Raw genomic sequence first — 13,549 nt, forward strand, 5'->3', positions numbered from 1 at the left:
AGCGCAATGACCGATCGATTCCAACGCACCACGCCCAGCGTAACCGCATCTACTACGTTGATCGACTTCCGGATCGCGGATAGACAGCCACTAATCCTCCCTTTTTTCTGCTGAGTTTGTCTTGTGGTTGACGGCTGAAATTATTTATTTTTTCCTCCCCCCAAAATCAGTCGTGCGCAGGATTGACCACGCGGAGTATCCGGAAAAGCAGGTGTATTTTCGACAACGCCCAATAGGCTCCTGCGCTGTTGGCGTGTTAGTACATGCGTGATTGCACATGGATTACGCATGTTCCTCTACTTGTTTTCCCTTTCTCCCTCGTACCACACCATTCTTCCTCTTCCTACCGATGAAACGATGCTTCCTGTGACAGACAACCCTGCGTAAACACCATTTTCCGGATCGCTAGTGGCGGTAGGAATGACACAAACAACCTGCTAAACATCGCCATAGGACATACTGCCGCTGCGATGGTGTAACTGACGCCGCAGAAAAGGGGAAAACAAATGGCTGAACACCCCAACGGAAGCGCATCGACGTTGTAGCGATCGTTGCGATTTTGATTGTTGCGTCTTCTAGTGTGTTAGCATGTGTTTTTTTAAACTGTTGTTATTGGTTTTTTGTTATTGCGTTTTTATTAACCACCGCACTCGTGAGTCGTGTTGTACCGCGTGTCTTATGTGTTGCCGATTTCACTGCCGTCCGAAGAACCGTACGATACGAGCTTGTGGGTTTTTCCTGATCGGGAAAATACCTGCGAGCAGCACAATACTTCACTAGTTTCGCGTTTTTTGCGCTACATTTACGTAGGTGTAAGCAGCAGTATCGGGTTGTTGAAAATCCGGTCTATATTTGAAATAAAGTTAACATTTTTAGAAACATAACCAAGCAGTGTGTTTTCGTCGCGTACAGGAAGGTGCATGAATAGGCACACAACATGAACTTTTTTTGCAGAAGTGGATGACAATTGTTCAATTGAAGTAATTTATTAATTTAGTAACCTAAATGCTGTGACTTAAAAAATTATGTCCACGTGTTCAAATCGATGGTCACGTGATCGGATAACGTTAAAAAACTGTTGTTTAACACATTGCGCCATTTACAATATTTTTGGTAATAGTTACTTATTTTGGACGGGCAGGCATGACCAAGAGGTCGTTGTGCCAAGAAGAAGAAGAAAAAGACTTATTTTGGTTCTTTCTAACGTCAACTATTCGAAAAAATCTCAATTGGTATTTTATAATATCAGAACTAGATTTTATTTGGTTAAATTACAGCGTTAATTTTATCAGTTTGTGTTTTTGAAACATATGTTTTGTTTCCACACTTTAACGGTTATTATTGGCAGAAACAAATTTAGCAAAAATGAGAGGCCCAGAGGCTTAAGAGTGGATATAATTTGGGCGAAATTAAAGTTGAACTACAGAACGATTTAATAAATGCTTCAACATGTTACAAACGTGTTGCCTAAAATGGATACAAAAAGAACTATATTTAATTAAAGAAAAAAACATCATTGAACATTTTATTTATTAAAAATGGCTAATATCTAGAAGATGGCTATGAGTTATACGAGTGCGAGATATTGCGTCTTCCAACATGAACCTGCTAAAGATGTAGCTATTTGTGTATTTCGGGGATGGGAGATTTGTCGCCACCCTTTGGTAGAGCTGTTTGGAGCCTCGTCGCCAGTCGTTACAGTTTAGCGCGCTTAACTTATCTAAAAAAAGTGTTCGCCCTAGTGATCGCACAACACTCCGGCACTCAGATGGCCCGATCCATAATGTCCCACCCCAGCTCCATAGTGCCCACCATAGTGTCCCGCTCCACCGTACGATCCACTGGCCCCGTAATGCACCCCGCTCCCACCGCTCAGTCCGTATTGATGCCCTCCGAAGTGACCGCCGGCAATACCCCCGTAGTGATGGGCGCCAGCTCCCGCGTACAGTCCAGCGGCACCGGAAGTGTATGCCTTGTACGCCCCACCGGCGGACGCGTAATGGTTGTGCGAGTGGTGCGTCTGGTGTACGCCGTGGTCAGTGACGGAAATGTGTCCGGCGCTGGTTACGATCGGTGTGCTGATAATGGGCGTACTGACGATCGGCGTGCTGACGATGGCCGGCGAGCTCACGAGCGGCGAGTAGGCGACGACGGGTTTAGCCACGACGACCGGGGTGGGGATTTTGACCGGCACCGGATGCGGTACGGATACCGGGTAAGGCTGTGGTACCGGGACGGCGACGTGTTTGGTGATGGGAACGGGCACGGCATGCGGCACCACCACCGGAACGGGCCGATCGATCGGGATGGGGATCGTTTTCTTCACGATCACCGGATACGGAATCGGTTTGTGGATCGGCACGGGTACGGGAATGTTTTTGCGCACAAACACCGGGTACGGTTTGGGGATGGCGATCGGGATGTGCTCCTTAATGGTGGCCGTTACGATCGGTCTGGCGTAGTGTGAGTGAAACCCATGGAAGCCACCGACGGACCCGGCACCATATCCTCCACCGTATCCACCACCGTAACCACCACCGTAACCACCGCCGTACGATCCGTATCCACCGTAGCCCCGGAATCGGCCACTGGTACCATATCCAAAACCTCCTCCGTATCCATAACCACCACCGTAGCCACCTCCATAACTTCCACCGTATCCACCGTAACCACCATCATAGCCAATACCGGAGCCGAGGCCTACTCCAACACTCGACCCGTAACCAACTCCGGCGCTCGATCCGTAACCTACTCCGGCCGAAAACCCGCCGCCATAGCCGTGTCCGAAACCGAACGAAAGATGACGCTTGGCGTTCTTCTTGTCTCCTCCACCCTGCTGAACGCCAACGGGTTCACCGGCCGCCGGTTGACTCTGCTCGACGGCTCGTTCCTGCTCCGTCGCCACCGACTGCTCTCCCGGGGCGCTGCCTTCTCCAGCAATTCCGGTGCAGCCTACGGCAAGCAGCGCCAAGAATATCTGCAGTCGGAGAAAAGGGGGAAACGGTCACTTTACTTTCACGACTTCACGGAACACTCCCGAAAAACGGGCACAAATTCTTTGGTACTCGCAACTTTGCTTACCCTCAGGTAGCTCATTTCGACCATGTTCCACAAGACACTGTGACACGCTGGAACGCACAACTCTTATCACCGACCTCGGCACGACTGATGACCAACTGCTGGCTGGCCGTCTACTTTATACATTCCCGAGACACCATCCGATGCCACACCGTCATCCGCCGTCATCTGTCACCAGGTTGCGGACAAGTAGGTCTGCACGGTCTACCTCTCTTAGTGCATAGGGCTAAGGCCACAGCAAACGCACGACGGGCGCTGGTCTTGACAGATTTGCATATAATTGCATCGATTTAATCAACCCACTCCCCCCGTAGACTCCCGGACCGGTGGATACCGGTGTCTGTCAAATGGCGCACGCACTAGACACGCCGCAGACAAGCCACCCTTCTCATGGGCAGGGCATCTAAGGGATCTGCGTCAGCTGTTCAGCCGGCGGACGGGTAATCGTTTTTCACTTACGCTTTCATGGAGCTCGGCTGGCCTTTGGCAAACGGGGCAGATTATGGTAGAGCCTGGTACGGTTGAAAGTGTATCTCGTCCACACTATTTACCTACTGAGGGTAGATCGGGCGAGCTGCATTAGATGATGACTTGGGACTTCCTACCGATAGCCCGAGGCATTCGGGCCTCATCGATACCCTTGTGCCGGTGTGCCTTCAAGTTGACCGAATATTAATCATATTTTACGCTCAATTTATTGCGTAATACTGGCATGAGTTGGGAAGTTCTGGACATCAGCGCAGACATCTGGGAAATTCCGGAACGATCCCTCGCGCAGGAAATGGCCTCAGAGTCCTGCTGTTGTGCGCTAATTTGGTATGATTACATCCCTTCGGCAAAACGTAAAGAAAAACAAACGAACGCTACGTGAATCCATGTCACTTGTCTGAGCCGGTTTGCAGACATGAGGAGACACGCGAGATCAACACCCATATTGGAATGTGTCGGTTACGTAAGTGATAAGCGGCCTACTAATAGAGGAACAGGATCGATATGCACGAGGCGGCTGGAGGCGCAAGCGCATAGGCAACAATGATGCGGCGCATGTGTTCATGCTCTGGACGGCAATTAATTAATGCATCGCACAATGCAAATTTCTACGTTACGCGTACCGCACGCGAATGCAAGGATAGGTGATAGTTAGATGAAAGTTGTCATACAGCCTCGCCATGAAACGGTAACATCATGCAGCAGCCCGGAAAACTAACACGTGCGGTGAAAGGATAAGGGTTATTATCGAATGAGTGCAAAAATGAACCGCCCTTAGCGAAAGTCTGGATGTTGATCTGTTGAGTCAACGCGATTTGAGTGCTTTAATCTCACTGGAGATTGGTAGTTAGTTTCAATCACATGCAATTTCGAGGTGTTTAAATTGGTTAATTTGACCCATGCGCGATATAGTTTGATGGTTTAAAGAGATAGACATATGTCTGTTACAAGAGATTTTTTAACATTCCATCCGTCCATTTCACAGCAAACAATGTTTTTCTGGAAGCGGTGACTTTTAGGTAGGAAGGTTAAAAGTGAAAAAACATACCCGGAAATGCAATCATGGATATGAAAGTTCATGTTACACTAGTGAAAGAAACGCAACCCGAGCTCGTTAAAGGAACGCGTTTAAATTCTGAAAAAAAAATTAAGAATTATCCAACAACACCAATTGTTTTTAATATAAATCTGGTAGGCCAGATTTGATTTTGAAAAAATTGATTAGGTAAAATGTATTTTAAAAACGATTATAATAATCGGCCACGTGTCCCACCGCTTCACAAACAAACTTGGACGACATTTTGTACATCTGTTATCATGTACATTTCAACAATTTCTTCTGAGCAGCGTTCATCTGAGCACACTGGTCTCCTACGGTGGCATGCAAACTAAACACGATATAAACAGCATGTGCCTTACTATTAAAATAACAACAATTTTTGAAAATAACAATAACTGACGAATTGAATACGTAAACAAAATAGGGAACGATTGTCAAAAATTTCCGTTATTTTTCTAATAAAATCAAGGCGATTTGTTCGAGATGAACCCACCTGGATAGTAGTCACTTTGGTTTGGGGTGCTAGGACTATAATGTTGTATTTTTTCACTCGGGTTAACTACAAAACATTTTAATTTTATTTTTGTTTTAAAACATACGATTTGAGATAGGTACAGCAGAAATAAAAACCATTAAAACTCATTCATTATCAGGATATTTTTAAAGATAATAAAAGCCTTAGCCGTTTCATAAATAAGATAAAATAATTCAGTTTCGCTGCGCAGCCAACAGGGTTAGCTGGCCACTTGACGTTTGATGTAGTTTTTCACCGGGCATTTTGATTAGCTCGTAAACAAAATAAAGAAAAGAAATCATCTCGTAGAGATTAAAACATTTTTACGGTTCTCGTCGTCATTGCGCTGTGACGATAACGGGCAGTTGTGAGGTAGTCTCTGGTAATTCCTGTTGCTGTTCTGAACTGTATTGAAGGTTTGCATTTTCCTACCGAAAATGCATTTCGTATTGTGATAGTCGGTAGCGTTGAGTGTAGTGGCAAAAGAAAACCCGACGCCCTACTGTTGATCAATCAATTAGCCTGGTCGGTGGTTACAAAATTGATCTTTGCCTTCACGGTGAACCCGCGTCAAAAAATGTCGTCGTCCAGACAAGGTCCGCTACAGCAGGAGGCCCCACCAGGCCCGGACGTGTTGTACATGGAGCGTGATTTCTACATCGGGCTGGCGTTAGCTCTGTCCAGCAGCATTTTCATTGGTTCAAGTTTTATCATCAAGAAAATTGGGCTTCTCCGGTTATCGCGCGTTGGTTCGGTGCGTGCCAGTGCCGGCGGGTTTGGCTACCTTCGGGACTGGATTTGGTGGGCAGGCCTTATCTGCAGTAAGTACGGCGGAATGTTGATTTGTTTATTAGTATTTTTACTTTTGTTGCTTCCACCACTAATGAGTCACAGAATCTCGTTTTCATCCCATTAGACGTGCTTGAATCCGACAAATGATTATGGTTTTGATAAGCCGCAGCGCTTGTATTAGCAGAACGAACCAAAACTGTACATCGTTTTTTTTCCTCTTTTGCTCGCTATCGTCTACAGTGGGTGTTGGAGAGGCGGCCAATTTTGCCGCTTATGCCTTCGCACCGGCCTCGCTCGTAACCCCGCTCGGTGCGCTTAGCGTGATCGTTGCGGCGGTGTTGGCCTCGAAGTTTCTCAAAGAGCGTCTGAACCTGCTCGGTAAGCTCGGCTGCTTCCTGTGCATGGTCGGCTCCACCATCATCGTCATCCATTCGCCGAAGGAAGGAGAAGTGGACGACCTGAATCTACTCATGGACATGCTGCAGGATCCCACCTTCATCACGTACGTCGTGCTGATTCTTTCCCTTTCGCTCTTCATCGGTTGCTGCATTGGGCCCCGGTATGGCCATAAGCACGTGGCCGTGTACATTCTGCTCTGCTCAGCCATCGGTAGCCTGACGGTGATGTCCTGCAAGGCGCTTGGGCTTGCGCTGCGCGACACACTTTCCGGCAAGTCGAACGACTTTGGCAACTGGCTCCCGTACTTCCTGATCATCGTGACGGTCGTTTTCGTCGGCATACAGGTGAATTACCTCAACAAGGCGCTGGATATCTTCAACACCAGCATCGTAACGCCGATCTACTACGTCATCTTTACCACGCTCGTCATCACGGCTTCGGCCATCCTGTTCAAAGAGTGGCGCCGCATGCGTGCGGAAGACATCATTGGCGATCTGTGCGGATTCTTCGTCGTTATCGTCGCCGTGATCTTGCTGAACGCGTTCCGGGAGATGGATATCAGTTTGAACGATGTAAAGGGAATTATGCGCCCCAAGCGGGAGCTGCTGCACTCGCACAAGAGCAGTGGTGGATCGTACGAGGACTATCTGAACGAAAATGACGAACGGGGACCGTTGAAACCGCAGTACGGAACAAATTATTTAAACGTGTAGATAGAGCAGGTACGGCGGACGAGCAACCGAACATCACTTTGTGAATAGAATTGAATTTCATTAAATTATAAAACGACCAAAAATTAACACATTTTTTTTAAATAGAGTTACAATACACGTTTATTAGTAATGCAATGCGAATGCGTAGAAACTGGAAAGAACCGGAATACATTTCAGCTTCTTTTTCTTCTCAATTGCACAAGGAATTTCGGGGGTTCAACTTACAATTGAATTGTTGGTGAGTGATTAGTGTTTTATGTACAAATCGGCTGTCCGGCCGGTTGGTTCAATAGTGGTCTTTTCTCACTCGCCCCAACCAGTGGCATCGTTACCTGAAGGATCTTTGTCGTTGTGTCAAAGTGCGCCTCAACCTGAGCGTCGTCGATTCGGTAGTCGACGAACACGTCTAGCAGGTAGCCTTTCTTGCGCGCCTCAAGGAAGATGCGATCTTCGCCAACGTCCAATGTGATTTCACTGGAGGAATTCTATAACACAAAAAGATATAAAACATTTTAATATAGCAGTTGACACCAAAGTGAAAATGGTCATTTCTTACACATTCCGGAAGGTGGAATTCCCCGATGAGCCGCTGCGCCTTTCCTGCCGGCGGTTCGCGGAATAGTTTACTCTCCGGTTTCCTTGAGGTTGCCTGTGAAATCGCTACCTTTGTCGGATCCGGCACGTATGGGACTTCGGCAACGGAGGACGGAGGTGCACCGGACACAACGGACGACCGGGTACTGTTGGTTTCATTCTTGGCCGATTTCATCGTGCCCGCATCGATTTCTTCGATCAACGGTTTCTTCACTGGTTTCGCCGATCGCGATAGCGGCGGTTCCGGATGATCCAACCTGTGATAACTCTCAATCACCTGCTTTACGTCGCGGTTCTGAATGTTGTGCGGAATCAGCTTATCGATGAACTTTTTGTTCTTGAGCTTGCGAAAGTTGCGCTCATCCAGCGTCACGCCGTACTTGTGCTCGATCCCGTCGAATATGACGGTAACGAGAAACTCGTACTTCAAACCGCCGGCCTCGATCTCGCGGAAAAACTTGCTGTTGATCGCGATATCGCACACCTGACAACCTTGGCTGGACTTGTCGAGTGTTTCCCGCGGATGCGTAATGCTGAGCGGGACGCGGAAGTTGCTCATTTCACCATCGTTCAGAATTCGGATCAGCTCGTCCTCCGTGATGTCGCGCGGTGGCGGAATGCCGTCCGTGTGGCAGACATTGATGAAAAACTTTTCCTCCGTGCCCTGTTTGAAGGCTTTGATACAAAAACCTAAAACGAATCGACCGGATGCAATTAATTAGTTTCAGTTTAAGGATATATGAACGTCACTCCTGGTGGAGCTTGTGGGCCGAAAAGCCGTTAATGAATTAAATAATAAAATATTTAAAGAACGTGTGATGGGGAAGTAATGTATAAGCCTTCCACCAACCCAACCATTAAGAACTGGACATTTTTGTCCCTAAAATAACCAAATGAACCCATCAATCAAACTTGGGAAAATGGTCATTTGCTCAAGAAGCGCCCACCATCACAAACCTGCACGAACATGTTCCGGAACGCATGGGGCTATTGTATTCTGACTGTTTGAATCTTTCGATTTCGATGGTGGCAGTGCGCAAAAGCGCCCGATGATGACTGGCGAAAAACGCGCCACAACCGTCGGCAACCATTCGGAGCGGTCTATGACGTTATGCGTAACCACTTTTCCGAAGTCTGCAACGATGACGCTATAATCCGGCGTGGTTGGCCCCCCATCAATCGGTGCAACAATATTAGAGACACCGCGAGCTGCCGAAGATCACGGTCTCGTCATTCCGCGGGACGGAGAATTAGATAAGCTTCGGCCAATGGGAAACGAGAGTCAATCAATGAAGCCGTATAGTACGCGGCCTCGTTGGGGGGCTCCAAAGCGGAAGGGCAAGGTTGTCGGTCCGAGACTGTAACACGAGAGGTTAGACACATTGTTTTGTAGTGGTGTCCAATGGGGTGTTGGGGTTGTATTGTGGATGCTTGTGGTCCGCATATGCTCAAACGAATACAGTCTCATTCGCGCGATTAAATAATTTGTACCGGTCAAAAACACCGGTAATAATTTATCTTTCACTCCAATTCCAGAAAAATCCGGCACCCACGGTTGACATCATTTAGACGGGTGAAATAAAAAAGTAGAAACTTTTTCCTTAAATCCATCGTAGATGGCTGGGAAGTAATCCGAACGGAAACAGAACCATCTATCACGCGACCGAAACAAAAATTTGAAACACACAAGTGTTTCCAGCACATTGGTTAATGTGTGTGTTTCTTCGTGGCCAGCTGGAAAGCATTCGCGGTTCGCGGATCTAATGGTCTTTTAACTGCGGAGCGAAGGTCCTCAGGGCAGTACGAGCGCAAACCAAACCAAGAACCCGCTACATCGTCAGTTCGTTGTGGAACACCGCGCGGTGAACAGCTCAGTTATCGCGAGGTAAAGCGCACTCCGGGAGAAAGCGACCCGCTGACACTGCCACTGGGTGTGCTTCATTATTTTTTGTGCATTTTTCGACCGATTCGAATCTCCATCAGCTGTAAGTAGTAGTCTTCATATCGTGCACCCTGTTATCTACCTCCAACGAACCACGGATTTCTAAGATTGAAGCAACGATTTGAACAAACAGAAATCAAGTTCAGTTTCAATCGACAAACGCGAACCTACAAACGATTGGAGCGTTCGACGGACAGTTTTTTTTTTGGTTCCATCTTATCGTTCAACCATTGTGCGTGTGTTCTGGAAGCCACACGTGTGTGCCATTGTGAGGTTGTATGGTTGGTGTAATGTTTCGATTTAAATCTCGATATTTAAAAAAAATATCACATGTTCCTCGACATACGTAACCGGACGCAATTTGAAACTAGCAAGTGTGCCACCCGTGTTAGTACTTAATCAACGCAAGGGGTTTAGATGCGATCGTCCGGAAAGGTTGCGAGGATGATTGTACGTTGGAACCTTACCTGTGCACGTGTGGCTGTGTGTCTGGCTTTGGCGAATCGTGTTTGTGGACGGAATGTTTCTACGTTTCTAAGCTCCAACGTTGTGCAACCTCGGACACCGAGTTATTGAATGGTATTCGATCAAAAAATCTAATTGTGATTGAAAACATGATGATGGGTTTAAATGATCCAAATGAAAGCGCCTTTGCAACGCGTCTCGGGATGGAGGAGGTAAAACGTCCCCGCCACCGTTAATCGAAATAGATTGCAATTGTTGCCCACCATCGTGAGTCGTGGCGGACCACTAACATGGCTCGTTCGACAATAATCGCCACCGTGTTTACCAATCATTCGATTCCATGTCCGTTATTAAACCTCCTTCCCGTATGATCTTCTACCAGTGGGACCATCTTAACTGCGAGCGCATCATTTGATTTGCATAATGTTTAATGTGAGATAAAAAAGTGATGGCGAAATCGTAGGAAAACAGCATTGAAAATAGCACTCCTCCGGTTTTTTCGATATCTTGCGGTCTCAAATGTCGTTTCTATACAATCCCTAATGGGCAGCATTATATATAGTTTCTGCCCGATCGCCATTTGCATAGTGCTTCGAAATAAAAGCAACAAAAATGTTTAGAAGATACGCCCGTTGGAACAGGTTTGCAGACGAGCTCTCGATGTATTCCTAAAGATTCTCTGATATTTGGTCCCCCCAACGCCGTGCGCGAGCGAACCCATCTCTAATTTGGTCCAACAGTGAAGCTACAAGAAAAAACTGAAAGAAAAATAAACATCCAGTCTAACCAGTACTGCCCCGCCAAGCGAATGTTTGTGGTTGAACCGTGGTTTTACCACACCTGAACTACACACAGTACCAAATGTGTGACCCATCAGTACCCTTCCCCCGCCGTATTTGGTAGGTGAGCACTTAATTTGGTGTACACAAAAAAGAACTCTGTTCCGTAGATTTGGCTTGCGGCAGACGGAAAATGTTCGGTAGTGAGGGTTTGCTGAAAGAGCAGCCTATGGACAAGTGATTTATTAAATTTACGTATGACGGATCATGAACAATGCCGTGCGCGATGCGAGAATAGTGTCCCGGTGTACCAAAGTCAATGGCCACGTTAGGTGCGCGGGTTACATAAAACCACGGACACACACGTACACAGACACACCGCTTCAAAAGGTGTTTCCAGAACCACAGCATCCTCTTGTCTGTTTTTGGATGCTGTAATCCGGAATTCCACTTCGCAGACGATTCATCCGGTGTTGATAGGCACCACATACTTTAGCGACACACGGATGCGCCACATGAAGAAACAGTCAGATTTTTTATCATTTCCTCCTCCCCCAAGGACACCCTTCATTAGGTGCTTTAAATCCATCGCCGGGGTGAAGCATTCCAGCGATCAAGCGCTGCTGATTAGCGACGAGAGCAAACCTTCATGGCACGTTTCGCGGAAGATCAAACGTAGACACGAAAACTGGTTGTAGAAGAAGATTACGGCTAGATCGCTTAGAATGGGCAGGAAAAAGACGCCCGTAATAAAAAAAACATTCAAATTGAACGAAGAGACCACTGTTGGTGGGATCGAAGCATGGCAAATCCGCGATCCTCCAAAACGGAAAAGAGTGGGGCGTCAAAAAGAGCGATGATCGCGATGAAAAGATGACTGGGCAGAATTGGTACGCAACGGCAACGCCAACGGCGAGCATCAAGCCGCGTGGAGCGTTGTGTGCATGCATGTGATTTTTTTCTATTTTGTTTAGTTTTTCTTTCACCCGCAATACCCACTACCGCCCAAGTGCACCTTACGATACCGGATGCTGCTGACCGTTTTCCGGTCATGACAAAGCGCTTTATTGTTAGCTTAGAGGTGGTTCTTACACATGCTCTGAACATGAAACTATTTTCGAGAAACCGCTTTTAGTGCTTTTGTGTACTGCAAAATCGTTGTGGTGTGATAAGAACGTCACAAAGGCATTATCAGGTTGACTGATGGGGTCTCTTTACAGCGCGTGGCTACAACAGTAGCTGCAATTGGGCTGTTATCAACAGTTCTCGAGGAACGTTGTAATGCTAGCGGGTTACAATTTTATGAAAGGTTATTGGAACAGTATCATCAATAAAAAGTAAATATTGTAATTTTTATTGCAATACACTGAGAACGACGAAGTAACGATTATCGTAGTCTGTTCGTACATAAATAGTAAAACAGCCTGCGTCAGATCGGAAGCTGGCGTGTGTTTAAGCACAAAGCAATGGTTTAAGATAACAGTACAAGTCCTTCAGTTAAGCATTTGACCTAGCTAAAGGGTGCGTACCCCCTAATGCAAACTAAGCGCAGCGCTAGACGAGAGTTTGTATTTGTTTGTCACAGATCCACATACGATGCTTGCATTTTCTTGTCCCATATGATGAAATGTGTTGCCGTTTTCTACTATCTATCACCGGCGATAAGACATGTCACAATCAGTCTTATGCGTGTACATCCTTTTCAGATAGTTTCTAGTTTAAGCTTGAATATTTACGAGAATATCAATGATCATTCCCCAGGCTGTTACGGTGAGTCACGTTTCCCACGAGGAAAATAGACAAAAATTAGACCTGTTCCCATTCAATCAATCAACTTGAGCAATGTGAGAAAAAAAAACGTTTTAATCTACTACAGAAAATAAACGAACAATATGCATGAGGTGCATACCGTAAAGAGCACGATCCTTTGCTCACACCTATTTCACAATTGGGATGAAAATAAAAAAGTTTGCACGTTTTTAAGCCATGATCCTCTTATCTTTCTTTTTGTTAAAAGATTGTCTCAACAACAACAGCATCATACTTATCAAAATGTACAGCTGTGTGAGGCAACATTTTTGGCAGTAGCAAACGGAATTCGTTTGTACCCAATGGTTGTGGCCTCCAGTTATCACCAAGGAGATGTTTTATCAATTTGTTGTGTGTTTTGTAAAACAATCCAGAACAATAAACATGCGGACGATAAGCCTATTCGTTCTACCTATGGATTACTACAGGTGCATGTTCGACGGTGCGAAATACACTGTCTATAAATGAGACTTAATCGCATTTCCTGCCATCTTTACTCACCTGGCAATGGTTTGACGATTTTCGATCGCCCGCTGCTAATATCATCAGCAAGTTCTGCTACTGGTGCGAAGAAGTTTTCAAGTTGCTCCTCCTCGTCGTTCTGGTGCACAGAAAGGGGGAGTTAGGATTTAACAGTAATTTACATCGTATTTGTACTGTCGCATGCATACCTGCACTATTCTTAAACTCCTTTCTAGTTCGGATCCATCGAGGAACGGGGTATTCGATGGTCGATTCATGTTTTTGCGGTAATTTAACTGAAAAATGCTTGCTTTGCGAATGAAAACAAACTTTCTGCGGCAAGCGATATTTGACAACTGACTGCTTAACGAAACGTCAAACATTTTCTAGAAAAAGGAACTCACGGGTACTCACACAGCCGGCAATTTTTTTCCATCACGTCCATTTTGAATT

General features: G+C 46.2%; 3 protein-coding genes across 3 annotated transcripts; 1 reads left to right on the plus strand and 2 right to left on the minus strand.

Moving 5' to 3' along the window:
- Window positions 1–1,738: 1,738 nt before the first annotated feature.
- LOC131281922 (colicin-E2-like) lies at window positions 1,739–3,105 on the minus strand. The gene is made up of 2 exons (XM_058311286.1): window positions 3,082–3,105; window positions 1,739–2,977 (listed from the first exon to the last, which is right to left on the minus strand). Exons 1-2 carry the CDS (start codon window positions 3,103–3,105, stop codon window positions 1,739–1,741), a joined length of 1,263 nt encoding a protein of 420 aa, XP_058167269.1.
- Window positions 3,106–5,667: 2,562 nt separating this feature from the next.
- On the plus strand, window positions 5,668–7,123 carry LOC131294637 (magnesium transporter NIPA2). The gene is made up of 2 exons (XM_058322682.1): window positions 5,668–5,962; window positions 6,174–7,123. The coding sequence occupies exons 1-2, from the start codon at window positions 5,719–5,721 to the stop codon at window positions 7,043–7,045; spliced, it is 1,116 nt and encodes a 371-aa protein (XP_058178665.1). The 5' UTR covers window positions 5,668–5,718; the 3' UTR covers window positions 7,046–7,123.
- A 176-nt stretch (window positions 7,124–7,299) lies between these two features.
- LOC131293111 (PIH1 domain-containing protein 1) lies at window positions 7,300–13,437 on the minus strand. Its single transcript, XM_058321190.1, has 4 exons — window positions 13,306–13,437; window positions 13,136–13,235; window positions 7,602–8,329; window positions 7,300–7,530 (listed from the first exon to the last, which is right to left on the minus strand). The coding sequence occupies exons 1-4, from the start codon at window positions 13,372–13,374 to the stop codon at window positions 7,300–7,302; spliced, it is 1,128 nt and encodes a 375-aa protein (XP_058177173.1). The 5' UTR covers window positions 13,375–13,437.
- Window positions 13,438–13,549: the final 112 nt, after the last annotated feature.

Source organism: Anopheles ziemanni, chromosome 2, assembly GCF_943734765.1.
Source record: "Anopheles ziemanni chromosome 2, idAnoZiCoDA_A2_x.2, whole genome shotgun sequence".
NCBI lineage: Eukaryota > Metazoa > Arthropoda > Insecta > Diptera > Culicidae > Anopheles > Anopheles ziemanni.

Excerpts from the sequence above, each read along its gene's own strand:
- LOC131293111 (XM_058321190.1), bottom strand. The coding sequence starts at position 13,374 with ATGAATCGACCATCGAATACCCCGTTCCTCGATGGATCCGAACTAGAA. Across the intron at positions 8,330-13,135 it reads AATCGTCAAACCATTGCCAG|GTTTTTGTATCAAAGCCTTC; the intron begins GTGAGTAAAGAT and ends GATTCGTTTTAG. Across the intron at positions 7,531-7,601 it reads AATTCCACCTTCCGGAATGT|AATTCCTCCAGTGAAATCAC; the intron begins GTAAGAAATGAC and ends TTTGTGTTATAG.
- LOC131294637 (XM_058322682.1), top strand. The coding sequence starts at position 5,719 with ATGTCGTCGTCCAGACAAGGTCCGCTACAGCAGGAGGCCCCACCAGGC. Across the intron at positions 5,963-6,173 it reads GTGGGCAGGCCTTATCTGCA|TGGGTGTTGGAGAGGCGGCC; the intron begins GTAAGTACGGCG and ends TATCGTCTACAG.
- LOC131281922 (XM_058311286.1), bottom strand. The coding sequence starts at position 3,105 with ATGGTCGAAATGAGCTACCTGAGG. Across the intron at positions 2,978-3,081 it reads TCGAAATGAGCTACCTGAGG|ATATTCTTGGCGCTGCTTGC; the intron begins GTAAGCAAAGTT and ends CTCCGACTGCAG.